The sequence below is a fragment of the Echinops telfairi genome, unplaced genomic scaffold (genome assembly GCF_000313985.2).
Source record: "Echinops telfairi isolate 266 unplaced genomic scaffold, ASM31398v2 ScPeMD7_7420;HRSCAF=8458, whole genome shotgun sequence".
NCBI classification, from domain to species: Eukaryota; Metazoa; Chordata; class Mammalia; order Afrosoricida; family Tenrecidae; genus Echinops; species Echinops telfairi.
In genome coordinates this window covers 40190677-40216865 of record NW_022111320.1, presented here as the reverse complement: position 1 = coordinate 40216865, position 26189 = coordinate 40190677, and the positions used below count along the sequence as shown (strand labels likewise).

Below are 26189 nucleotides of genomic sequence, written 5' to 3'. Positions count from 1 at the left end.
CTACATGAGGCATCAACTAAGTCTATATGGAATAAGCACACCAGCCCATGTAATCCACAGATTTTAAATAACTAAATTCAATCCAAAGGAAGGAATGGTATCAGGGCCTAAATTCTGAACACTCAGTTTACAGAAGGCTATGGATGAGTAGAATCTCAAAATCCATTTGCAGGGTCCCCCGCAGATTAAGCCTCTGATGAATGCCCTCTGACCGTAGCCCTGGGATAGGAATAGCCTTGCAATCAGACAGAGAACATTGACAGTTGATTATGGCAGATGTAGCTAATGGAAAAAGTAATACCTTTTCATTTTATCTCCCTTTTGACTCCTTTTAAAGTTGCTTAAGTTTAATATATTCTGATTTCTTTTTTTAATTGCAATTTTATATATATATATTTGCTGTATCTTATACCATCTGATGTATCCGTTCGCTTGCAATTTATTTATTTATTTATTCCCTCCCTAGTGGAGTTCTATAGTCATCATTGCTATCAGCTCCCCTTCCCCTATGCCCCCTTCTTCTTCGAGTACTCTCAGGAAATCATTACTCCCATTATTGTTTCTGAAGGGTTATCTATCTTGGCTTTTGTGCATCTGATTGTTTGCTTTTAATTGAATTTTCTCTGTTTTGTTTGATCATTTTTGTTGCTTTTGTTTGTTTCTTGTTGGTCTTTCATATGTTTTCCTGTATATTAAATCCAGGATAGGTAAATCTGTAGAGACATAAAATGGATTAATAATTCCCTAGGGGCATGACATGGGTGGTCAGCAGAATTGGAGTGCTAACAATAAGGAGTATGCAAAAACAGAAAATATTCAGAACTTTGTTGTGGTGATGATTGCACAAGTCTTCTTAATATGATTAAACAAGTAAAGTGCATGATATATTAATGTGCCAGCAAAATTATAAAATATATAAATAAAATTAACATGTGTTATTTGAAATAAACAATGTGTGTCTGAACTAGAATTTTAGTGGTAATACTTTTTGACTTACCTCTGTACAAGGCTGAGTAAGGATTTACTCCAGCAAAATACTCTTTGTTATTTGAATTAGGCAAAGTAATAGTGGGATCTGACCAAATCTGGGTTCAAGGAAAGGAAAATGTCATTGAGAAAGTAATATCAAAGTTGAATTTTGGATGGTGAGTTGCAATTCATTTATGAGAGGCATAAATAAAAGCGTTCTAAGCAATAAGAGTTGCATGTGTGAAGGTCCTGGAAGCATAAAAGAAGACTGTCTCACTTTAGAAGTGGCAGGGAGGAAACAAATCTCACAATGGCGGAAGAATAGCCCAAATGAGAGTGGGAAGGCAACAGGCAGGCATCTTGGTGTGAGGCTTTGGAGACCATGTTCAGGCAATGGGGAGTGAACAAGTACATTCAAAGTGGGTTAAGTTGCATGATAAATATTTAATTTTGCAAGGATTATTTGTGCCACTGGGTGGGATGGATGTCCATGTAAGAGATGATAGTAGTTCCCACCAGTGCTAATCAGAGTGTGAGCCGAAGACAGAGCACCAGTCTTACCTGTGCATCATGTGACATTCAGATGTTCAGTTCTCACCTCAGACCCACCGAATCCAATTTTTTCTGGGGAATGCGCAGATATCTGTGTTTTCACGAATCTTCCAGGTGACTCTCTACTCCATGAACCTTAAGATTTGGGCTATAAAGATCGGAGAGTGAATGAGTTTAAAACCAAATTTAGAGGCCCCACTCTTGTTAGGATTGTGAGATCTCTCTGTGTGGGACATGAGAAATGGGGAGAAGCCAAGGATAACTCTAAAATGTGCATCTGTGAGAGAATCCCCCAGACTTGTTTTTGTTTATTACTTTGTGTGTTAGGAGGACATGCATGATTGTAGAGGCGAGTGAAAGGAAGGCATCGATTTTGGTTTCTGTGTATTTGTTGTCTTTTATTTACTAATCCTTAAATTAGTGTTGATAAGATCTAAGAAGCATCATTATTAAAAATGGCTTCTGGTGAAAGAAATGCTCTATGAGGCAGATCATCTCTAGCGAGTGACGGGATAACCAAGCTATAACTGGAGAACTGATTCTTTATCATAAAGAGAACTCTTTTGTTGGAAGACATTACTTTTCTAGAATCTTTTTATTTCAAATCCATCCAAGTACCTTTTGAAACATCACGTTAGACTTATTTGAACACAAAACGATTCTTCTGGAAATATAGTAGGTGTTAAATAGCAAAAATAATCATTAACAATGTCACTTAAGAAAAAATAGTATTAAAATGGAAATGTATTTTAGACTTAGAATCAGACTTAGAATGTATTTTAAGGTTAAAAAAGTATCTTTGTCTCCTAAGGTTGTTTCATTGTACTCATATATAATGTCTATAATAATTTAGAAAGGTACCCATTCTTCTCTGTGCATAAAAGAGATTTCCAGAAAAGAAATGTCTCACTTAAAAAAATGTTTAATGTTTAGTTGGTCCAGCCTAACACTGTATAGATTCTTTGACCACAATTTCCATCCAGCCCATTTAGGCTCTTATTTGCATGTCTTTGGCATTTGAGAACACCTATTCTGTGCTGTAATCCCCAGAGTAGCTCTGCTCATAGAAGTCAAAGCATTTTAAAAGGCCATCTTAGGTCATTGAGGGCCTTATTTTTGAGATGGGTGTTATTAATCATATTCTCTTTATCAATTGGGGAAATTGATGGCTAGCACCCTTAGTTGGAAAACAACGTTTTCGGAATAGATACTCTTAGCATTCGCAACCCTGGCATTGCTAAGATAGGTGCTATTTTGTTCTTGTACTAGAGTCTATTGTGCTGTTGGGTCCATTCTGATTCATAGTGACCCCATAGCACAGAGTGAAATTGCTCCATTAAGTTTTCTTGTTGGCTCTGTCTTTATATCATGACCAGATCACCAGGCCTTTCTCCCGGGTAACCTTTGGGTGGAGTCGAGCCTGTAAGCTTTTAGTTAGGACCCGAATGCTTAACTGTTGTGCCACCAGCATTTCTAGCACATATAAATTTATAAACACTAACAGCATGCAAACGTGTTGCTATCAGGAGAATCATACTTCATGGCAACTTTACAGGATACAGTAAAACTGACCTGTGTGGGTACAAGACTATATCATATTCCTGGGAGCAGATTGACATCTTTCTTTTATGGGCTGACCAGTAGGTTTGAACCATTGCACTTTCAGTTTGTAGGTCAGCACTAAACAACTGTCACCAGGGTCCTTTGCACAGATAACAGCAGAATGAAATTGTTCCTCTGAGTTTCCAGACTAAATTCCTATGGGAACAGAGAGCCTCAGTCTGTTAAAGAGCTCCAGGTGGGTTTGAACTACCCACCTTATTGTTAGCAGCCCATTGCCTAACCCACGGTGCCACTAGGTCTCCATGCGCAAACAAATCAGGATTCTTAAGTTGATATTATAGAGTGTGGTCAAAACTCCCTAAGAATCAAGAATTAACCCCAACTGTACAATAATTGGTATGCTTCACCCTCGGAGGTTGGCACATTATGGTCCAAGGGCCATATCCAATAGATTCCCTTTTTCTATAAATGAAGGTTTCCTGAAAAGTACTCCTTCTCTTTGGCTTATATACCATCTGTGCATGTTTTTTCAAGGAACTTTGGGCTGCTAACCTCAAGGGTGATTCAAAGCCAGTAGGGGCTCCATGGAAGAAAGAGGTGGCTCTCTGCTCCCATAAAGATTTAAAATCTTGAGAACTCCAGGAGTCAGAATCGACTCCACGGCTGTGGGTGCCAGTTTTCAGGCCACGGTAATTGCAAAGATTAGTAATTGAGACAGAGCGCATATGAACCAAAGTACATTTACTATCTGATTCTTAACAGAAAAAGTTTGCCAGTCTCTGAGGATAAATTTACAAAATCTGTTAGTCTGAGTGTCCAGCCGTCACTGTTTAGAAGAATTCTGAATTGTCATGCTTTAAACCAGATATATAAGTTTCAAGCATTTATTTATTTTTGTTGGAGGGGAGTGCTTATAATCAGATGGAAGCTGGTAAGAAATTAGTATGCACATATTTCTTTTTTACAATGTGATGACTATTTTAGGATCCATGCCTGATGGGTAACTCAAGAATAAGTTTACCAGTGCTGACACGTCACCTGAGAAAGCTGAGTATGACAATGCTAACCCAGGCACAAACACACCAGGATGGAGCCCAAATTTCTAGTGAGGTCTCAGCTCTGTTTTAAGAGAGAAGTAGTAAGCTGAGGAAAGCATTTCACTGCTCCATTCCCTCGCCTGCCAAGTTGTGACTCAGGGCAATCTGGTGCCGTGTTTATGAGTCTTTCACTAAGAGTCGAGTTTACACAATGGAAGAAATGTTCAGTATGTTTGTTGTCTCTGTGTTCTTGGAAGGTGCAAAGTTAACACTTAAAACAGTTAGCATGTATTTATACACTGGGGAATTGTCATGAGAGCCTTAACTATTTATTTTCCGAGGTCTACTATCAAGATATGTGTATTCTCTATTAGTACATTTCCCAATCCATTTTACCATATGAAGGAAACCTGATAGTACTGTAGAATAAGCATTGGGCTGCCAACTGCAAGATTGATGGTTCAAGCCCACCACCTGCTCCGAGGAAGAAAGATGAGGTTGTCACCTCCCATGAACAAGTGTAGGCTGGGAAATCCTAAAGAGCAGTTCCACTTAGTCCTATAGTATCACTGAGTTGGAATCGACTTTGTGGCAGTGGGTTGCCATATTTACTGTGGTAGTTATATAATGGTTTGTCAATTTGAGGATTAAGAGTGTCGGGGTGGAGTCTAGTCTGTCAATCCTTGTATAGCTAATGAGGCCTCTGTGTGGGCATGGCCTTCTCCTGAGAATTCTGGGAACTCCTGTATTTCCTCCTTGGAGGCAGAAGACACTTTTTTCTCTCTGTCCACTCCCTTGGAGACCCTCTCTCTGCTCACTCCCGGAGAGACACTCTACTCACAAAACACATGCCCCTACACCGATAGACCCTGTGCCCTGGGAACGGGAGGAGCCATGTGGAGACCCCTGCCAATGCTGAGATGCTTCTGCCACCACTGGATCCACAAACTTTGCACCCACTGGCCTGTGATCTTCCTGAATTTGGCATCAGTGCATATGTTTCGTGAATCTGAAGAGGACTTTATAGATTGGTATCAGACATTGGACTAATATCGGACTTATGCACTTGATCTGGACTGGGCTGGGATGTTTTATCAGTATTTAACTGCTCTTTTACATAAACGTCTTTCTTATACATAGATGCTTGTGTTAGTCTGGGTACTTTAGAGAAACAAATCCACAGAAACTCATATATAAGAGTTTTATATAAAGGTTAAGGGCACATCAAGAAAACATTCCAATCCAGTGCTGCCCAAGTCCACAAGTCCAACATTAACCCATATGCCCGACACCAATCCACAAAGTCCTCCTCCATCTCACAAAACACACACTATGATGCCGACTGCAGGAGGAAAGCCGAGTCAGTGAATGTGTAAGCATCTCAGTGCAGGGATGCATCAGGGTAGGTCCATGTGGCTTCTCCTTGGGGATGTCTTGCAGGAAGTGAGCCTTGCCAGTTGAAGCAGGGAACTGGCTAAAGCAGCTGCACCCTGGTCCGACCATCAGAAAGCAAGACACCCGAGAACTAGAAAGGCGAGGCTTATTGAGCCATTTATCCCTCCACCCTTCAATTAACCCCACATGTGTTTATCGGCCAGGTTGGCACAATAAACTAACTACCTCAATGCATATCTATGGATTTGTTTCTAGAGTCTATCCGGACTAACACATTTACCAAACATTTTTAATGCAGATGCTTATTTTGAGCCAAATTACTTTAAAAAAAAAAGATCAGTGCTGAATATGCCAGCAAATCATCTTATTTGAACAATCATATCAATATCACATATAAATATATATTTTTCTTTTTTAAGATAGTAGGAATAGATGATTCACTCATGTGATAATTATTCAGTAAGTTTTAATGTATTGAGAAGTGTAGTCAGTTTTAGCAAAAATCCCATGAAACTAAGGATGATATGATTGAAGTTCTAGCCCTCTCTTTCAGCAATTACAGTTTTACCTTAGTGATAGTTTACTTAGGATCCCTAGTGGCACAGTGGATTGTGTTGGTTTGGTATCCAAAAGATTGGTGGTTTGAACCAATGAACCACTATATGGAGAAAAGATAAGGCAGTTAGTTTCCTTAAAGATTTATAGCCTTGGGAAAACTACAGAGCAATCTGTCCTATAGGTTTGCTATAAGTGAGAATAGACACCACCAGTGGATAGATGGCCTAATTTACGTAAGGAGCCCTGGTGGTGCAATGGTTAAGCGCTGGGCTCCTTACCAAAAGGTTGGAGGTTCAAGCCAACCCATCAGCTCTGATAGAGGAAAGACTTGACAGTCTGCTCCTGTTAAGATTACAATATAGGAAATCTACTAGGGCAATTCTACTCCAGCCCATAGGGTCATTATTACATGATATCATGCAACAACAATTATTTTACTTAAATAGTTTGAACTCAGAATTTCAATTTTTAAAGTAAACAATTCCACCTCTTTTCTAAGATATTTCTGAAATGGAAAAATCTGAGGGACTTTATATATTTCAACTTAATATTAGATTTTCAAGTGAATGCCAAACTCTTCATTTTCCAAAGTGATATATGTTTTTGACCTTTTTTTAAAAAACAAAACATTAAATATGTGCATACCCAAGACAGATTTTTACAGCAAATACCTCCTCTGTGCTAGTCCAGGTAGACTAGAAAAACAAATTCATAGATACTCAGATGTATATAAGAAAGAGCTTTATATAAGGGAGTAGTTGTATATTGAGAAAACATCCAAGCCCAGTCTAAGTCAAGTCTATGAGTTCAATATTACGCCGTATGTCCAATACCAGTCTATAAATTCCTCTTCAGACCCAGAAACACATGCAATGATGCCAAATGCAGGAAGATCACAGGCCAGTGGGTGGAAAGTCTTGTGGATCCAGTGGTTGTGGAAGCATCTCAGTGCTGGCATGAGTCTCCACATGGCTCCTTCAGCGTCAGGGCTCTGGTTTTGTCAGCATGGCTACATGTGGCTTGTAAGCAGGAAGACGAAGCAGAGAGAGTGTGTGCCCCACCTCCAGGGAGGAAGACAGGAATTCCCAGACTCCTCAGGAAAAGACCATGCCCACACAGAGGCCTCATTGGCTATGATTTGATTGACAGGCTAGACTCCACCCCTTCACTCAAGTTGACAGGAGATTATGTAGCCACCACACCCTCCATACCATCATCTTATTTTAATAAATATTAACTCTGTGTCATATTTACACCTGATGCTGTTTTATTATTATATAATTAAAGCATTTCATGTCTCTAAAAACATTTATTTTACATATCTGTTTATCTGGTTTTAGGTGAAGGCATGTCATATCTGTTTATCTGGTTTTAGGTGAGTTTAAGGCACCTAAACTCATAGTGACCCGATGCATTATAAAATGAAACACAGTGAAGACCTAAATCATCTTCACAATTATTGTTCTATTTGAGACCATTTGTGCAACCACTGGTACTCCCAGTCATTGAGGGGCTTCCTTTTTTCCATTGGCCCTCTACTTATCAAGTATCGCGTCCTTTTCAAGGGACTGGCTGTTCTAATACCATGTCCAATATATGTGAGACCAACTCCCACTTTTCTTGCTTCAAAAGAGTCCTCTGTGCTTCCTCCAGGGCAAATTGGCCTAATATCAGACAGTCCATGGGAGTTCATAGTACTTTCAGAATTCTTAGCCCGCACCATAATGCAAAGGCATCAATTCTTCTTTCATCTTCCTTATTCCTTGTCTCAATTTCATGTGCATGTGAAGTGATTAAAGTACCATATCTTAGGTCAAGTACACCTGTCTTCATAGTAATGTCATGTGCTTTAACACTTTTATAAGGTCTTGTGAAGCAGATTTGCTCTAACGCAGTACGTCATCTGATTTTTTTGACAGCTGCTTCCATGAAAATTGATTGTGGTTAAAAGTAAAATGAAGTCCTCAACAACATCAATCTCTTCCCTATTTATCATGATGTTACTGGTATTTGTAGGTATGAACATGAGGATTTTAGTTTACTTTATACTGAGTTGTATTCCATACCGAATTGGTAGCCAGTAGTGGGATTCAAGTAATTTAATAATTGGTTTGCTGCCCTAATTACCATTTTACATATAAAAAAGACACACAGAAAGATAGCTTATTATTTCATTCATGAAAGAGGTACATAAAACTATCTTGTGTTATAAGAAAATTTTAAAGTGTTAACAAAAAAAAATTGAAAAGCACCTGACCACCCCCCCCCCAAAAAAAAACCCTGTTATTTAAGATAAATCCATATTACTTCTTGATTGGAACCTTCACTTGCAATATCCCTCACTTTTATCGAAGAATCACCAGCTGTGTGTGATTTATCCATGACTTTCTTCTCACTGGAGAAGTAGGATTCCATTTGAGGAAGGATTGGATTGAGTAGGATTCCTTTTGAGGTCGGTCAATTATGCAAGAAGCATTTGGTTTACTCTATTAGAGACAAATGTATTTTTTCTGCACATTTTTATGTTCATGTTTGAAAAACTCCTTTCTGATTCTGCTGAACTTACAGCCATTGTTCTGAGAATATTGCTTAGCTCTATGAACACTTTCAAGGATTGCATAAATTACTCATAATATCTTATGGGATAACTCATAATATCTCATAGGGCATAAGACAAAGCTGAAATGAATGACAGCATATCGTGCTCTATTTATCTGGCACATTTTCCATTTAGGTTATGTTTGTTTACAATAGTAAACACACAAGAGAATAAAAATGTGGTATTTCATCAAAAGTATAAGAAGTTTTATGAAATGAATAAATAAATATTACAAGCATAGTTCCTTCTAATTTTTTATACGTATGGATGGAATAAACATTAATACGGCACTTAGAATACGCTGTTGTGAAGATGGACATTAAAAAACAGTAAGGAAGGTAAATTTGCTATTTCTTAGAATCTTAGAGATTACAAGTGCCATTTTAACAACTGGTCCAAAAAGCAACCAAAAATTGGGGAACAGTTCTGCCGAACAGATGTGAATCAGCTGAATCCCACCACTGTGGTAGCCCTTGATCTTCATCAGTCAGTGGTTCAAGGCCTCTTTGCTTTCAGTTAGGAAGTTTTAACAGTTATATGATACTTAGGATGGACTTTCCTGGTGATTGAAAAGATCATGGCTTTGGCTGTGCAACAGAGTCACCCAATGCAATAAGCCATTTGATTTCTTGACCAATGCTTCCATAAGCATTCATTGTATATCCACGGACATAAAATTCATTCATTCCACCATTTATCATGATGTTTTCTATTGGCCCAGGAGTGAGGATTTTGTTTTCTTTACTTTGAGTGATGAAGACTATAGTGAATCCAAACGGAAGGCCATAATCTTTGATGTTTATCAATAAGTGCTACAAGTCCTCCTTGATTTCAGTAAGCTAGTTGTATCATCTGCATATCCAGTCTTGATGCTGTGTTCTTTGTACAGTCCTGCTTTTCAGATGATTTGCACTGCATGTCGATTGAATAAGTATGACACAACCCTAAGGGATACCTTTACTGATTGTATACCACAAAAGATTTCCTAGTTCTTTTTTGACCATCTGCCTTTTGGTACCGTAGGAGTTTTGCAGGAGTGCAATGAAGAATTCACAAATGCCCATTTTTCTCAGTGTTATCATTTTTATCAGTATGTTATAATCCACAGAATGAAAATATTTTCAGAGTCAAGAAAACACAGGTAAACATCTTTCTGGCATTCTTTGCTTTCAGCCAATATCCACCTATGATCAGCAATTACACTCCTCATTTCACATCCTCTTCTGTTTCTGGATGCTCTCTGTCCATGTCCTAGTATAACTGTAATTGACTTATCCTCAGCAAAATGTATTTGTCTGTGATATTAATGATCATTTTAAAATAAAGTCTCCATTTTATTGAGTACTTTTCTTTGGGATGGGTACAAGTATGGATCTCTTCCAGTCAGTTACATAGTTAGCTTCCAAATATGTTGGCATAGACTAATGAGGGCTTCCAGTGTTTCATAAGCTTTTTGAAACATTTCTATTGGTATTTTGTCAATTCCTGAAGCCTCCCTCTTTTTCTAACACCTTAAATGGTGCTTGATTTTCTTCCATTATTACTAGTGGTTATTAATAGTATTCTATTTCTTGAAATGGTTGGTTGTAATAGATCTTTTGGGTCCAGTAATTTTGGCATTCCCTCCATCTTCCTTTGATGCTTCTTACATTGCTCAATATTTTGCCCATAGAATCCTTCAGTATTACAACTCAAGGCTTCAATCTTTTCCTTAATTTTTTTTCAGCTTGAGGTATGCTGAGTGTGTTCTTCCTTTTTTGGATTTTTAACTTCAGGTCTTTGCACGTTTAACTGTATTTGTTTTGCCTCCTTCAGTTGCCCTTTGGAAGTTTCTGTTCAGCTTTCGTACCGCATCATTATTTAATTTGCTTTATGCACCCTACATTCAAGAGCAAGTTTCAGAATCTCATCTGACATCCACTTTTGATATTTTCTTCCTCCTTCCCTAACCCCACCGCACCCCCATCTTTCTATTTCATGTCCTTTTGTTTTCTTTTGGTGGTGTAGTGGTTACACTTTGGGCTACAATCTGCATGTTCAGTAGTTGGAAACCACCAGCAGCTACGTGGGAGAAAGACTGGACTTTCTTCTCCCGTAAACAGTTACAGTCTCAGTGACCCAGAGTGCCTTGCTCTGAGTCAGCAGTGACTCTACGGCAGTGAGTTTGGCTTAGGGGCTTTTCCTTTTTCATGCACGATGTTTCTGATGTCATCCTACCACTCGTCTCATCTTCCTTCTTTAGTTTTCCAGGAGACACATCGATTCTTGAGATATTCTCAAAGTTCTTGGGGGTGTACTCCAGATTGTATTTTAGTTTTTGTGGACTTGTTTTACTTTCTTCACCTTCAACCTGAACTTACCCATTTCAATGGATTGCCTGTTCCACAATCAACCCCTTCCCTCATTTTGTATGGTGATACGGACCTCTCTTGTCTCTGTGTAATAGGTGTGGTCAATCTCATTCCTGTCGGGTGAGGTCTAGGTTAGTGTTGTTGAAAAAGAGGTATTTGCAATGAAAACTGCAATGAAATGGTCTTGAAATATTCTATCCTGTGTCTCCAAGGCCATATTTTCCAACTACTTTTTCATTCTTCTTTGTTCCCAACTTTCAAATTCCAATTGCCAATAATTACCCAAGCATCTTGATTTCATCTTTGATCAATTTCAGACTCTAGAATGCTTCAGTTTCTTCATTACTGACTTTCTTGTTTGCTGTATAAATTTGAATAATATTTATATTAACTGGATTTCTTTGTGTGGATATTGATCTTTTCCTATCACTGGTAGCATTGTACTTTAAGATACCTTGAAATGCTCTTCTTCACAATGAAGCTATTCCTCTTGAATTCCTCTTGATTTGACAGTCAGGCGTAATAAACCATTTGAATGTATACTCAGAGTGGCCGGTACCACCCCATTTGATGTCAGTCATACCTAGGCTGTCAATCTCTATGTATTCCATTTTATTTTTTAAAGACTTCTGTTTTCTCATTATTAAAGGTGTTTGCTGCTGTTTCTTCTCATTTTGAGACATGCTCCATCAGCAAATGTGGGTCCTGAAAGTGTTACTCCATCCATGCCATTATCTTAGAAGTCAGCTCTCGCTCAATCATATTTTGAGTGCCTTCCAAACTGAGCAGCTCACCTTTTAGCACTATATGTGACAGTATTCTGGGACTGTTCATAAGGTGTTCAGTGCTTAACTTTTCAGCATTAGATGACCTGTTCCTTTTCCATAGGCTGTTCTTAGTTTTAAATTCCCCTGAAACCTGTTCACCTTGGGTAACCATATTGGTGTTTAAAATATCATAGCTTCCAGCATTATAGTAATATCAAATGCCCACAACAATCTGATAACAAGTGATAGAGGTGCTTAATAAACAGCACAAATCGATTCTGGTTATCTTAAGTATAAATAGTAATTTACGTAAGCCATATGATCTAATTTGTAGAATTAAATAAGAATGAGCAACCAGGCATTGAAAAGGCAAGAATTAGCAGAATTATGTGTGGTTTACATAACAGGCTAACTGGAGAGAATTTTCTAGCTGTCATTGTTAAAATAATTTGTCTCTTTCAATTTTGATCTTAGATCCATCTGTCCAAGATTAAAAATACCAGAAAAGAGAAAATGATAGATTCAAAGTTGGTGATTCTCCTGTTGTTCCAGTGAGAGATAACACACCCAGTTTTTTTTTATTTTTAAATTTTTAACAGTTTTATTGGCACGTAATTTACATTTCGTAGAATTGAATAGTTCAGTTGTTAAAACACATCAAGGGGGAATTGTACAATCACCACCACATCCATCCTAGAGCATTCCCTCCCCTCATGGTTGATTCACCCCAATAATGAGCTGTGTAATCAAGATCAGCCAGCTCTAGTGTTCCCTCTTTGCTCCAGTCTTTGTTAGCTCCTCCCTTCCCCCTCCCTGCTGCCCCTCCCCCTCCCCACATCCCTTGTAACACTGTGTGTCAGTTATTAGCATTGTACAGTGACCCTTCGCCACTTCGCGCTTCGACTTCCGCGGCTTCACTCTATCGCGGTTTTTGCGTAACAGCGCATGCTCTGTCATTACTGCCACTGATTGGCTCATACTGTACACGCTTCTGTCTGCATCGCTACGTATCGGAGCTACGTATCAGATGCATTTTTGCTTTTGTACAGTGTACTGTAATTGTTTGCGATTTTTAAGAAATTTTATCTAAGCCCTATGATGGCTCCTAAACGAGCTGCTTCTTCTAAGCCTTCTGACAATAAAAATAAGCGCCAGAGGAAGATGCTCACCATCCAGGAAAAGGTAAAACTTTTGGATATGATCAAAGATGGCAAGAAAATCGTGGAGGTTGCACGCCATTTCGACTTGAATGAGTCTTCCGTTCGCTTCATCCGTAAAGAGGGAAAAAACATCCGTGCTACGGCTACTTTCACTTTCAACAAGGAAGCAAAGTGCATCGTGACAGTCGTTATAAGTTCATAGTAAAAATGGAGTCTGTCCTAGCCGTTTGGATCATTGTAATGTCCAAAATGTTTTACTGTATTTTCCCTTTTTCATTTAATAAATTGGGTAATACGAGGGTAATGGTGACTAAAGGGTGTTTTTTCATGTCCTCTATGCTGTAAATATTTGATTATTTGATTTACAAATAAGGAATCCTACTTCGCGGAATTTCATTTATCATGGTAGGGTCTAGAACCGATTAACCGCGATAAACGAGGGTTCACTGTACATTCCCTCCAAAACCGTGTGCAGAGAGGAGGTGCGCGCAGAGAAGATAGAAGTTCCCGTGAGAAGACAGACGTACAATAAGAGACCGGAAGAAGGAATGGCCTTAGGCTGAAAGTGTCATCTGTCTGTTCTACGAACTGGGATGGTCAGGGGAATGTGCCTTTCGGATCACCACGAGGGAAGAGTGCTTGGCTGACGCCCCTACATCACTGTGTTTATGCAGAGATTTAACATGCCCACGGCTGCCTTAACGACAGAATGAGTGTGTAGCAATGGTAAAATGGACCTCTTCTGGGGAGAAGTGAACCCAGCCACTGTGGAGCACAGGGGCAGTTTGGCTAGCTGATTCCCACTCACCCTTACTGACCTTTCATTGGAGCTGCGTTAAAGTCAAAGATACTCGATCAGGGTTTGTTTCCTCTTTCCCCCTCTCCTTTACTGATCCTCAGATCTGCAGCATATCTCATTCTTTGCTTCTCAGAGGACTTGGAATAACCCGCCATTGAGTCCATTAATATTAAAAAAACAGTATTGAAATGAACCCTTCATGAGTAATTTATCAAGCAGGTCTTGCTACAGTCCCACTCCCTGTTCTCCCCCCCTGCCCCCCCCCCCACTTTCCATCCCCTCCCTCGGCTTTACTTTCACTTTTGGGGGGTGACATCCGTAGCCTTCTCATAAATTGTACTGTGTGCTTTTTTATCATGTTTATAACTTAACTTTTTTCTCCTCTAATTAGAATAGATGGAGATCTATTTCTGTTCTGTTTACAGATGTATTCAAACTCTTAGTGCCTGTCATAGCAGACACTCAAATATTTGTTGAATAGATGGATAACTTGATGTCTGGTTGTTTGCAAAACTGTCTCCAAATATTTTCTTTCCTAAATTTTTGTAGCCTCAAGGGCTAGACCCTTTTCCTCGATGCTGAGTTCACATAGGCCTTATGATTCTGGATCCAAGCAATGATTCTCCTTGATCTGCAAGGAATATAGATTTCTTCAAGTGAAGCTTTGAGCCCTGGGAGGAGGTTTACACAAACCTTCAACCTCATTTAAAGGAAGTCCATCTATACTCAAGTATAAGTCGACCCAAATAATCAGTTTAGGCACCTAATTTTACCACAAAAACTGCATTAAATATGTGCTGAAAAACTTGGCTTATTCACGAGTATTTACGGTACTCAGTGAACAACTGCAAGTTTGAAGGAATCTTGCACTGCATTTCCCCAAGTCATATATCAAAGGAGTGAGTTTGTCTTGCTCTGAGAAAGAAGTGGTTTATCTTTCACCAACAATTGCCCATTATATAATCTTGTCCTTTTTTTACAAGAGGGTCATTTTAAAAAGGGAACCATGGCTCAGCCGTTGCCTGGGGCTCAATTCTCTCAGTCACTTCCAGTCTTAAAAGAGGTGTTCTACACAGAGCTGCTATGATGTATAGGTCACCACTTATTTCACTGGTTTATAAAAATTATTATTGTTATTCAGTCATTTTATTGGGGGGCTCTTACAAATACTATGACAATTATATTCCATTATATTAAGCACACTTCCATCATTCAATTATATTTAGCATACTTGTACATACGTTGCCACCAACATTTCCAAAGCATTTTCTTTCTACCTGAGCTTTTGGTATCACCTCCTCTTCCCCCCCACCCCCCACTCTCTCTACCCTCCCACCCTTGTGAATATTTGATCAATTATATATTATTGTTGTTATTTTGTGTCTTACACTGTCCTTTGTCACCCTTCACCCACATTTCTGTTATTCACCCTCCTGGGAGGTGGGCTATATATTCAACCTTATGATGGGTTCCTCATTTCTCCCCCTTCCCCCTGTCCCCACAATCCCCTTACTCTCATGATATCACTACTCCCACTACTGTTCCTGAAGGTTTTCTCTGTCCTGAATTCCATGTGTCAAGAACTCTTGCCTGTACTGATGTGTCCACTCCGGTCTAGCTGCATTTGTAAAGTAGAACTGGGTGCTGGAATGATGTGTATTTCATCTGTGTTATAATGCACCCTGGTTGAATTGTAATTCCTTGTAATCTTTCTGTGGGGGGATGTCCAATTGTCTACAGATGGGCTTTGGATCTCCACTCCAAACCTCCTCTGTCCCATCAATATAATTGTTTGTTTGGGATCTTTTGATACCTGATACCTACATCACCATTTCTTAAGGCTCCTAGGAAAGCAAGAAACAAATATATCCTTGGAAGAGGAGCACAGCAAAGGTTTAGAGAACAAGGTCAGGCTATGGTGCTAAAAGCCTAAACAATTTAGGCAACTAAGAAACTGTAATTATGAAGTATATATGAATATATTTTCTTTGCATGAACATGGGGACTAAAAACAGCCTCAGTGGTCACTTTCTGATTTCATTGTCTCCTGGGCACACAAAGAACTTTAGAATGAGCACCATGTGGTTACAAGCTAAAAGCAAGCTCAGCAGGATGAACCCACCAGCGGCTCCTCAGGAGAAACATAAGGCTTCACACTCCCTGAAAGAGTTACTGTCTTGGAAACCCACAGAAGCAGTTCTGTCCTGAGCCATAGGGTCTCTTTGAGCTGTGTGTTAGTCTGGGTAGACTAGAAAAACGAATCCAGCGGGACTCATATGTATATAAGAACGAACTCTAAATACAAGAGCAATTGAATATTGAGAAAACATCTTAGTTCAGTCCAGATCAAGTCCATAAGTCCTATATTAGTCCATATGTCTGCTACCCATCTATAAATTCCTCTTCAGACTCACACAACACATGAAATGACACCGAATGCAGAAGATCACAGGCTAGTGAGTGGAAAGTCTTATGGATCCAATAGTGGTGTAAGCAACTCAGTGCTGGCGTAGGTCTCTACGTGGCTCCTCCACCTTCAGTGCTCTAGTGTAGCTCTATGTAGCATGTTATAGGAATACGAAGCAGAACGTTTTTATAACCCCAATGAGCTATTTATCTCCATAGTGCCTCCAGATGAGGTCATCAAGCTGCCTCCTGATTGGTAGCTAGAATCCATCCCTTACGCAAATTGACAAGAGATTATGTAACTGACCCAAGTTGGAAATGACTCATTGGCCGTGAGGGGCTATTTTGTTTGTTTGTTTATACTAATAATGACTTGATGACAGTGGATTTTGTTTTGTGTTCCTATTCAAGGAATCCTTGAATGGTCCAATTGAAAGCATAGCCAGATGCTAACTGAAAAGTTGGAGGTTAGAATTTGCCTAGATACTTCTCAGAAGAAAAGTTTGAGAATCTGCTTTCTAAGAATCATCCATTGAACACCTAGGAGCACAATTCTACTCTGACATCCATGGAATTGTCATGAGTCAAAATCAACTTGATGGCAGCTAGTTTGGATTTTATTCGAAAGATGTGTTTCCATTTGAACTAAAGTAGCATTATCTTGTGTCAAATAGAAATTTTACCTACTCTTATTCTGTGTTTAAGAGCATAACTTTTGATTTTTGAAAGATTTCACTTTTCTCTTATATATATCCTTATTCCCTCTAGCATTAGTAGAAAAGATAAATAAATGGGATTAAACTAAGTTCTGCAAACATTATACACCCTGGGTTTTTCATGTGCTTTCTGTATCATTCTTATAATAATATATTAAAGTAATATTTAAAAATTAAATTTAGACTTGTATGCAAATTCTCATCTCTGACATTCATTAACGCTTATGACCCTTCAAGAAGTTGTTAAATGTCTCAATTTCCATCATTGTAAAATTGAGTTTAGTTTGGTAGAATATTAATCAGTAAGCAGTGTAGATACAAATACATGGAAAACATGTAGAACAGTGTATACTACTTGATGTTGGTGTTGTGTGCTGCTCAGTTGATTCTGTAGCTATTCTGATTCTTCATGTAGAACTTTTCTTATTTTGAAAGGAATATTGTGGGGACATATCTTTTAATCAAGAAGGGCATTTGAAATGAATCTCCCCAGTTATATCGTACCATAATGTCATCAGTCTTCAAATCTTCGTCTTGGACATCTTACCTTTCTTATCCAAAACTGTTAGACTTGCCTGAATCTCACTCTATGTTCCTCCATGTTGATTCTAGAAAATTGGAAATATGGATAAGAAAAAAAAGGAAGAATAATCCCATAATATACCACTATTCATATGATGTCTATCATATCATTGGTCAGTCTGTTTTCTATGCATAAAAATTAAACCACACTGCTTTAGGAAGACCTCGTGTTCATTAAATATTGACTTTAAGTGGTCCTTATCTCCTTCCCAAGGAGCCCTGGTGGTGTGTTATGTGACGAGCTGTGTGGCTAACCACAAGTTCAGCGTTTCAAGTTCTGCAGCTGTTCCACCAGAAAAAGATGTGACTTTCTACTCTCGTGAACAGTTACAGTCTTGGAAACCCACAGGGGCAATTCTGTCCTTTTCTGTAGCATTGCTGTGTGTCAGAGTTCACTCAATGACAATGAGGATTGTTTGTTTTGTTTTGAGTTTATCTGCCACCCTAATGGAACAGTGGGGAACTTATTAGGCTGCGAATCTCAAGGTTAGCAGTTCACAATGACTTACTGCTCCTTGGGAGGCCTTCCATTCCTGTAAATATTTACAGTCTCAGAAACCCCCAGGAGGGCAGACCTATTCTGTTGTATAGGGGTGCCATGAGTCAGAATTGACTCGGTGGCATGAGATTTTTAAAAAATCTATTGTTCAGGGATGTTTCTTGCTTTTGTCTCCTTCTAATTCCTCCGGGCACCAATCTGCTCTACAAGATGCCAGGACATTACAGTGCCCTTTACTTAAGTTCATGAGTATCCTGGAGAATTTGAAGGATGGGTGTTTACTCAGGAAAGATACAAAAGGACTAAGCAAAGTCAGGGAGACTAACAAAGCCTTACAACATGGTTGGACTGCCTTATAGAGCCCAGCAGAGGTGTCCAAGTCAGATACAGTGATGCATTTACCAAAGAACCATTACTGAAATCATGCATGCAACACACAGCACCGTGAAGTGCTGGCGAGGCTGCTAGGAGGCTGCTTGTTTTCCATGCCACTCTCGAGATTCCAAGGGACTTTTCCTTCTTTTTTAATGTAGAACTTCTTTTTACCTTTCCAATCTCCTTCTCGGAACCTTAGTTCCATTTCTAGGTACTTGAAAATAGATATTCTATGTTAATAAGTCTAGAATTGTATACTAATGATTCTGTAAGCAGTGCAAAGCCATTGGGAATTTTTAAGCAGCACCCTCTATTTTTAAAGCAGAAAAGAAGACTAGAAGCAAGAGGGAGAACACTTTTGAAGAGCAAGTGAGAAATGATTAAGGTCAAAACAAGGCGGTAGCAAAACAGATAAAGAGGAGGGACAGCTGGGAGTTTGGTGGGCGAGTTAGTTGGGACCCCCATCACGGCACCACTCTGCTTCGGACACTCGTCCACAACCCAAATGCCATTAGTATTGCCTGTCTTTACACACCTGCAGCTCTTTCCCCAACCCTGTCTGAATATATGTGAGGACTTCAAAATGCCCATGGAAAAATGAAATGAACAGATATGGACTTGCCCACAATTTTGAGACGTTTCTTTGTATATCTCTTGATTACTCTCTAAAACCTGGCAATACTGTCACTATCTCATTAAGTAGCACTGAGAAATATGACTTAAATTCTATCACGATGTGTCATTAAGAGAGTAAGGCAACTTAATTTGGGTTTTCTAAAATTTAATGTATACTATCCTACATTAGGTTGTTAAACTTTGAACCTAGAGATGTTGGGCATATAGCTGCCTGGTCTCGGATGTTTAAGCATGTCTCTTGTCTGAGTTCATTGTGCCCATCCATTTTACTGCAGGGTATCTGTCACCGTCACTGGCTCTCCCCTTCCCCACATGATATTCTCATCCTTCTTGTGATCAATCTTGTATTGGGTACTAAGCTATCACTTGTTTTCAAGTTATTGCCAAATATAGTATCTTCTGTGTTGTCTGGGAAACATATAAGTCCTCTTTAAATTATAAATATTAGCCACTCAAATTCTTCTACACACCTATTTCCTACACAGAGTAAAAAAAAAAAAAAGAGAAGGACTGAAATGGAGATAATGGAGCTTTCCACCAGATTAAACTCTATGGAACTATTATTTCAGTTCCAAAAATAAAGCTTCCCATATAGGGTATAAACCTTATTTTCGCCCCATCATTTGTGCTTATCTATGGGAATCAAAGGTGCTATTAACTCAAATCTTGGCAGAGCCTCAATGTTGTGGCACTTGCCAGCTCCACATGGTAATTACTGCTGCTATATACAGAAAGAGTTAAATTTGACAGAACATTTCTGCCCTCCAACCTCACTTCTTCAAAACCACCTGCTATTTTTTAAGTACCTTTGAAGATTCTCTGCATTTGAGGCCCTGCAGCCTCGTGCCTTAAACTTAAGAAGGTTTATTGTTCTGCAGCTGAATTACTCTTCATGAACAACTGGGTGCCCTGGCAAGAGCAAGAAAGCCAGATCCTAAGGAGTCGTCCTGAAATATTAGTTGCACAAGGGTCAAGATGTTGTCAGAGCCTCGGGGGAGAGACTTGGGAAAGTTCAGAAAAAAAGTGAGGTCGGATAAAGAGTTTTGGAAGATAGAGATTCAGGTGGGCAGTCTGACTAATAGCTGTTGTCCTTTATCCCACTCCTTCCAAAGGAGGAACATATGTTTTGTTGACTTTGGAAAGGTGCCTAATGGTATGGCTGTTGAACATCTGATGGAACAATTGAAAGAAGAAGGGAGAGAAGCAGAGGAGGAGAAAATCACGTTTAATATGCCTCTTTCCCTGGTTTGCTAGGAAACCTGTGTGTGTGTGTGTGTGTGTGTGTATGATTGTTGTTCTATAGGTAATGGAGAGGTAGACATCAGCTTAGTTCGTACCAGATCCTTACAAGGCTTGCGTTTAGAGGAGCCAATGTTAATAATGTTTTATTGAATGTATAAAATATCTAAGATCACATCCCGGTGTAAGTTACCAGATCGAGGTGTCTTTCCACTCTTCCAGGATATGATGCAAAATGACATCTGTGCAGCCAGACTGATTAGAGAGTATTTCCACCACAGCTATTTCCTTGGCTTTCACCTCATTTTATGCTTTTCCCCCCTTGCCAAAATACTGTGGTGCTTCGGCACACAGGCTCAGTCAAGACAATAATGATGCTGGTCTAAGTGCACAGATAAAAGGATTTTCTGGAAAATTAATAGCTTGTGTTCTGATTGGGGTGCAGTTTTTGCAAGGTGATTGACAAAAAGATGTTTTAAAATGTTAGCGTCATACCATGACCACTAGTATTGTATTGCGTCACTCTGGGATCTGATGGATAGCTTGGCCTGATTGACCCCTGCTCGTAGCTACAGCATTAACAGAAAAGGCTACCAACTTGACAGGGTGGCTGTAGATAAACTGAAATAGAAACCAAGCTGCCAGCTCATTTATAAGGCTTCTCCTTTAGTCCCAGATAAGAGAACTGATGTGTTGTCTCAATACTGGGGGCGTTCATTTGTTTTCCACTAATTTGAATGTAGAAGGACTTGAGACTCAGGAGAACTGTGGTTAGAGACAAGGTGCCCTTGAGTCTGGCAAGTGGGGTACTAAAGTAGGATTTCCATGCCTTAGAGATCACAGACCTAGATATTGAGGCACATGAATGAAAGGAAGTGTGTGGTCTGGGTCAAAGGAAAAAGAACAAAGTCACACATGACTTTGAAACTATCAGAAGGTTCTGGAGAAACAGGTGACATCATTTATGTACATGGTCTACAGCATAGTGAAAATCATAACATATACCTATGTTGGGTGCATGTAATTGTGCATTGCTCAAATAATGGTGCATTCTGTAGCTCAGTGTGAATGTATCTTCACACTGCCAAATCCTTGTTAAAGTGGATGTACCAATTTGCAACCTTCCAGCTAAGTATAAAAATTGAAATGGCTATGCATCCTCCCCCAACTTGGTGTTTATAATCCTTTTAAGATGACTCCTTTTCATAGACACTCAATGATCACCCCCCCAACCCCAATCATTGATTCTTAAATTTACTACATAAGTGTTTAACAAATTCATAAAAATCAGATATTATTTTTTAGGACCAGTGTCTGCTGTGAAAGAGCCCTAGTGTAGTAGTGGTTACGTGTGGGGCTATAATCTCCAAGGTCCGCAGTTTGAAACCACTAGCCACTCCTAAGGAGAAAGACTGAGCTTTCTACTCCCATGAACATTTATAGTCTCACAGGGGCAGTTCTACCCTGTCCCATAGGGTCGCTATGAGTTGGCATTGACTCAATGGCAGTGAGTTTGTTTTGGGGGGAGTTTGGTGGGCTGTGATGAGGCAGGGCAATGATTCATCAGGTAGACGGCTTCCCCATGAGCAACATCAAACATATGATTTGAATGACATAAGCAAAAATTTGTCAGCACAGTATTATTACTTAAAAATACTGCCTTCCTTTCATAGACAACATTACCTTTGGAATGGAGGAGATAGGTATCTAGGCTAGACTTTTTATAGAATCTAAAAATTGACATTTAAAAAAAAGATTTTTAGGAGCAATTCTCGGATGGCAGAAAACTATAGTGACTGTATTCATTGTACCAGAAATGATGGTGGTTATCCTATGAGAGGATGGAGACGAAGGGGGGGGGGGGGGGGAGGCCGGGTTACAGGCAGTGGTTGACTTGTATTTTCATTACTCTTACAGGGTTTCCATTTTGGTGCCTATTGGATATTGTTCCTATAAAGAACGAGAAAGGAGATGTGGTACTTTTTCTGGCCTCATTCAAAGACATAACAGACACAAAAGTGAAGATTACTCCCGAAGACAAAAAAGAAGGTTTGTACTGTTTTCAGAAAACATTGACAGATGGAGTAACATTTTGAAATTGTTGACTCCAAAATTCTAGGAGGAAAAAAAATTGTCTTTTTCATAACCGGAACTGATAAATATTCATAACTTTTAGCAGTCAGCGTTTGGTGATGAGCTGAGCCTGTTCCAAAATCACAGAGACACAAATGAAATTGCACTATTGTCTTTGTAATAAGGACTCATTTGACGTGAACCAGAAGTTCGCATGCCTATGCAAATAGGATGAGGATGAGAAAACAATCGATCAGACTGTTACGGACTTATACTACCTAGGGAAAAACTGATGTTAACAAGTAAGGCCAAAACGATGTGGTTAAAGTCTGTATATACTCCAGTACAAGCCCACCCAAATATCAGCCAAGGCACCTAATTGCACCACAAAAACTGCATTAAAAATGCATGGGAGAAAAAAACTCAGCTTATATTTGAGTATATGCGGTAGGTCTCTCATGGTTTCATGTGAAGTATGGAAACGCAAAACATAGTAATAGAAAACTTCATTTTATTCACAAAATTATGAACTCTAGTTTAAGGGAATGAGGAGCCCTGGTGAGTGGGAGCGCTCAGCTGCTCGGTAAAAGATTGGCAGGTTGAATGACCCATCTGCTTCTAGCAAGATGTACAGCCATGGAAACCATAGGAACCATTAGACTCCGTCCTAACTAGGTTGCTATGAATCAGAAGTGACTGGATAGCCATCGTTTCAGTATTATTAGAATGGAATATTGTAAATAAATGTATGTTTATGCCTCTTATTATAAAACAGTACCTAGTGAAAGATACAGTCAAATAATTAGAAAAAGTATTTTCAAAGGATTCTTTCTGAGGCTTTATGTTGCTTACATGATAGAAAATGTTTATAGCTCCTTAAGAAGCCACTGACATTTTTGATTAAGGTTGAGAAATTAACACTGAAGCAAGTTCTAATCTTGTGTTTTAAAAATAGAGATGGGTTTAGATATTCTGGTGATCAGATAAAAATCAGTTATCATTATCGGGATTTCCTGTGTCGTAAGCTCACTATATGGAGTCCTGGTGTAGATTAAGTATTGGGCTGCTAATCGAAAGGGCAGGGATTGAAATCCAGCAGCCACTCTGCAGGAGAAGGAGGAGGCTGGCTGCTTTGTAAAGATTTACAGCCTTAGAAGCCATAAGGGCAGTTATAGTCTGTCCTATAGAGTTATTATGAGTTGGAATCTACTGCATGGCTGTGGCATGTTTTGTTTTATTTTGTTTTAGTTCCTTATTGGAGTCCCTCTTTGGTGCAAATAAATAACACGTTCAGCTGCCAAGGTAAGAGACTTGAATATACGCAGAGACATCTGACTAACAGTGGAAGACATTAATTTGTTGCACCAACTAGGACCTCCAAGATATTTATTGTAACACTCTTTGACGTCTCAACAAATCGCCTTTTGGGGGAATAGGTTATTTTATTCCAGCTTAAAAATAAAATATCTCCTGAAAGGACAACACAATTGAAGTACTATCATGGTTTTATGCCCAGCCTCATGGCATTTATTAAAATGCTTGCAAATGCATGACTGTTTCCTATGCATTTGCATGACTAGTGTGGCATATTTTACATATTCAAGGAAGAACAATCTCACAATAATAAGTACTTGGATATTAGAGAAAGTGCTATACCTGTCCAATGACAGAAATTTTGAAAATCAGGATGGGTCGCTTTTGTTACATTTTTACCCTTCCCTTTGATATTATAGAAATAAAGAAGGCAAGCATTATTTGAACATGATCCAATATATGCATATTATATACAAGCACATATACACATGGACATAGAGGGTTCAAAATCTTGATAGAAAACTGGAATTAAATTAGGATTTCCCCCCAAGCTTTTGAAGCTTCTTCATCTACATAGATAAAGTCTAAAACTATCCTTAGAAAGAAATATGTGGATTTTATTCCTTCAAATGGCACGCTTTTTTTAATTAAAAAAATAAACAAATGGCACAGTTTAATAAATCGGACTTCCTTTGCAGTTGAGGATCAGGCTTCCCAGTTGTATGCCAACAATTGAACCACCTGGTGTCTTAGGGGTTCCTGTGCGTCTTTGGGAGAGAAAACTCCAGAATGGAGGATGGCAGGATAAAAAGAGTGAAGTATATGCCAGGGGGCTTCAAAAAATTGGTGAAAATTGGAGCTCTTTCTGTGTGCTCTTCCCAATTCAATCAGATTAAACCCTCCTCTTTCCCTAGTGTGGGGATGAAGAATAATCTTGGTACCTCATTGGTTATTTGTCACCACTTCTCCAGCAGCTCCCTGGGAGAATGACCTGGTGATTGGATCTCCTAAGATTACAAACAAGGAAACTTTATAGTACAGCTCTAATCTGTTACAGAGGGTCCCTACAAGTAGAAAATCAGTGTAATGGCATCTGATTGCCACCATGAAGCCAAGAACAATTGCCTCCACCTGGAGGTCTATCTCAAAAGCAGTTTTAGCTTGATAGGTTTCAATTAGGTTTAAAAACAGTCTCCTATTTGTGCCAAGATGCAAGAAGCTCAGATAGCTCAGTGGTGTAAATGTTACGCTGCTAACCAAAAACTCAGTGGTTCAAACCCAACAGCCAGAGAACTATGAGGCTGTCTGCTCCCTTAAAGATATAGTCTTGGAAACTCGAGGGAGCAATTCTCTTCTGTCCTATAGGGTCACTATTGGTTGGAGACAAATCAACGACAGGGATCTTAATGGGCAAGTTAGCAGGGTTTTAGGAAAAAAATCCAACAATACAGAGTTTCACTAATTATATATGTTATATAAAATATGATTTTAAAATGCTGACATAGTAGCAAGTTACTTTCTTTTCAGAATGTAATGATCTTGTTTATCAAATAAATATTGTTTCATATGAAATAAAATGTAATTTCTAGTATATACCAAACCTTCAAAAACATATTTATTTTCAGTTACTAGCTTAGTTTAAAGGTTCCTCCAGTGTATGTAGTACTTTTAGAGAGGTAGCGTACTATGTTACCATGGTTATAAATTTACAGTGAAAAATAGTTAAATGTATATTTGTTGCTTTTTGACCCACACTTAAAACACCTTGTATTCACCAATTGGAGTCCTATTTTGCAGGAAAGGCAAAACTTCGACATTTGTTATTCTTTCAAATTTGAATATGTGTTTGAAAATCATGACAATGACACTAAGGACTGGAGCCGGACTGTAGTATAGTCCTTGGAAACGCTCTCACTAGGCACGTAGCTTCACTTGGACTCAGTGCCGCGGTCATGCGTGCTGGAAGTGTCACTCGTGCCCATCCGTGCTGTGGATTTAAGGTTTGTGTTGATGACTTACTAAAACGCAGTTAGTGGACCCTTATTTAAAAGTGGTTAATGGTGTGGATTTCACTTTAAAAATAAAAAGCAGTGATTAACCTTGGCCTTGCCTTGGTTTTTACTTGAAAACAGAGAAGCTAGCCTGATCTTCTACAGAAAAGGCCAAGGAAAGATGCATTGTAAGATGGTTCTACTAGCAGCACTAATGGAAGATTCACATGCATGCAAACTACTTTTTGCAAATTTCATAACTTGTATGTGGTTACATGTGAGTGTGAAGGAGGAAAAGAGAAAGAAGTTTTGGCAGAAACCTGGTGATTTTTTTTAGCCAACATTTAAAATAACTTCTTGGGGGGCGGACATATCTTTTACTTTCATTCCCAAAACATTGTGTACCTACCTCTCTGACTTCTGTGTTCACAGTGGGCATCACTGTGTGAGTTTAATGAGACCCTGTTCACCTCCGTAAGAAATATTTTAATTCTAAAGAACTGATAATAATGGATTAATTTACTCAACAGATCTTGATTGAACACTCACTTGACACTCTGTTTTGGGCTAGAGATCTCAAAAATGGAGTCAATAGGCTTTAAATCTTC

At 39.0% G+C, this 26189-nt stretch overlaps 1 protein-coding gene across 1 annotated transcript in view; it reads left to right on the top strand.

The window, feature by feature from the left end:
• The window catches only part of KCNH8 (potassium voltage-gated channel subfamily H member 8), a 420233-nt gene that overhangs the window by 147078 nt on the left and 246966 nt on the right, over positions 1-26189 (top strand). The window contains exon 3 of the mRNA XM_004704022.2: positions 22121-22252. Coding sequence (XP_004704079.1) covers positions 22121-22252 — 132 coding nt within the window. The remainder of the gene's footprint in view (positions 1-22120; positions 22253-26189) is intronic.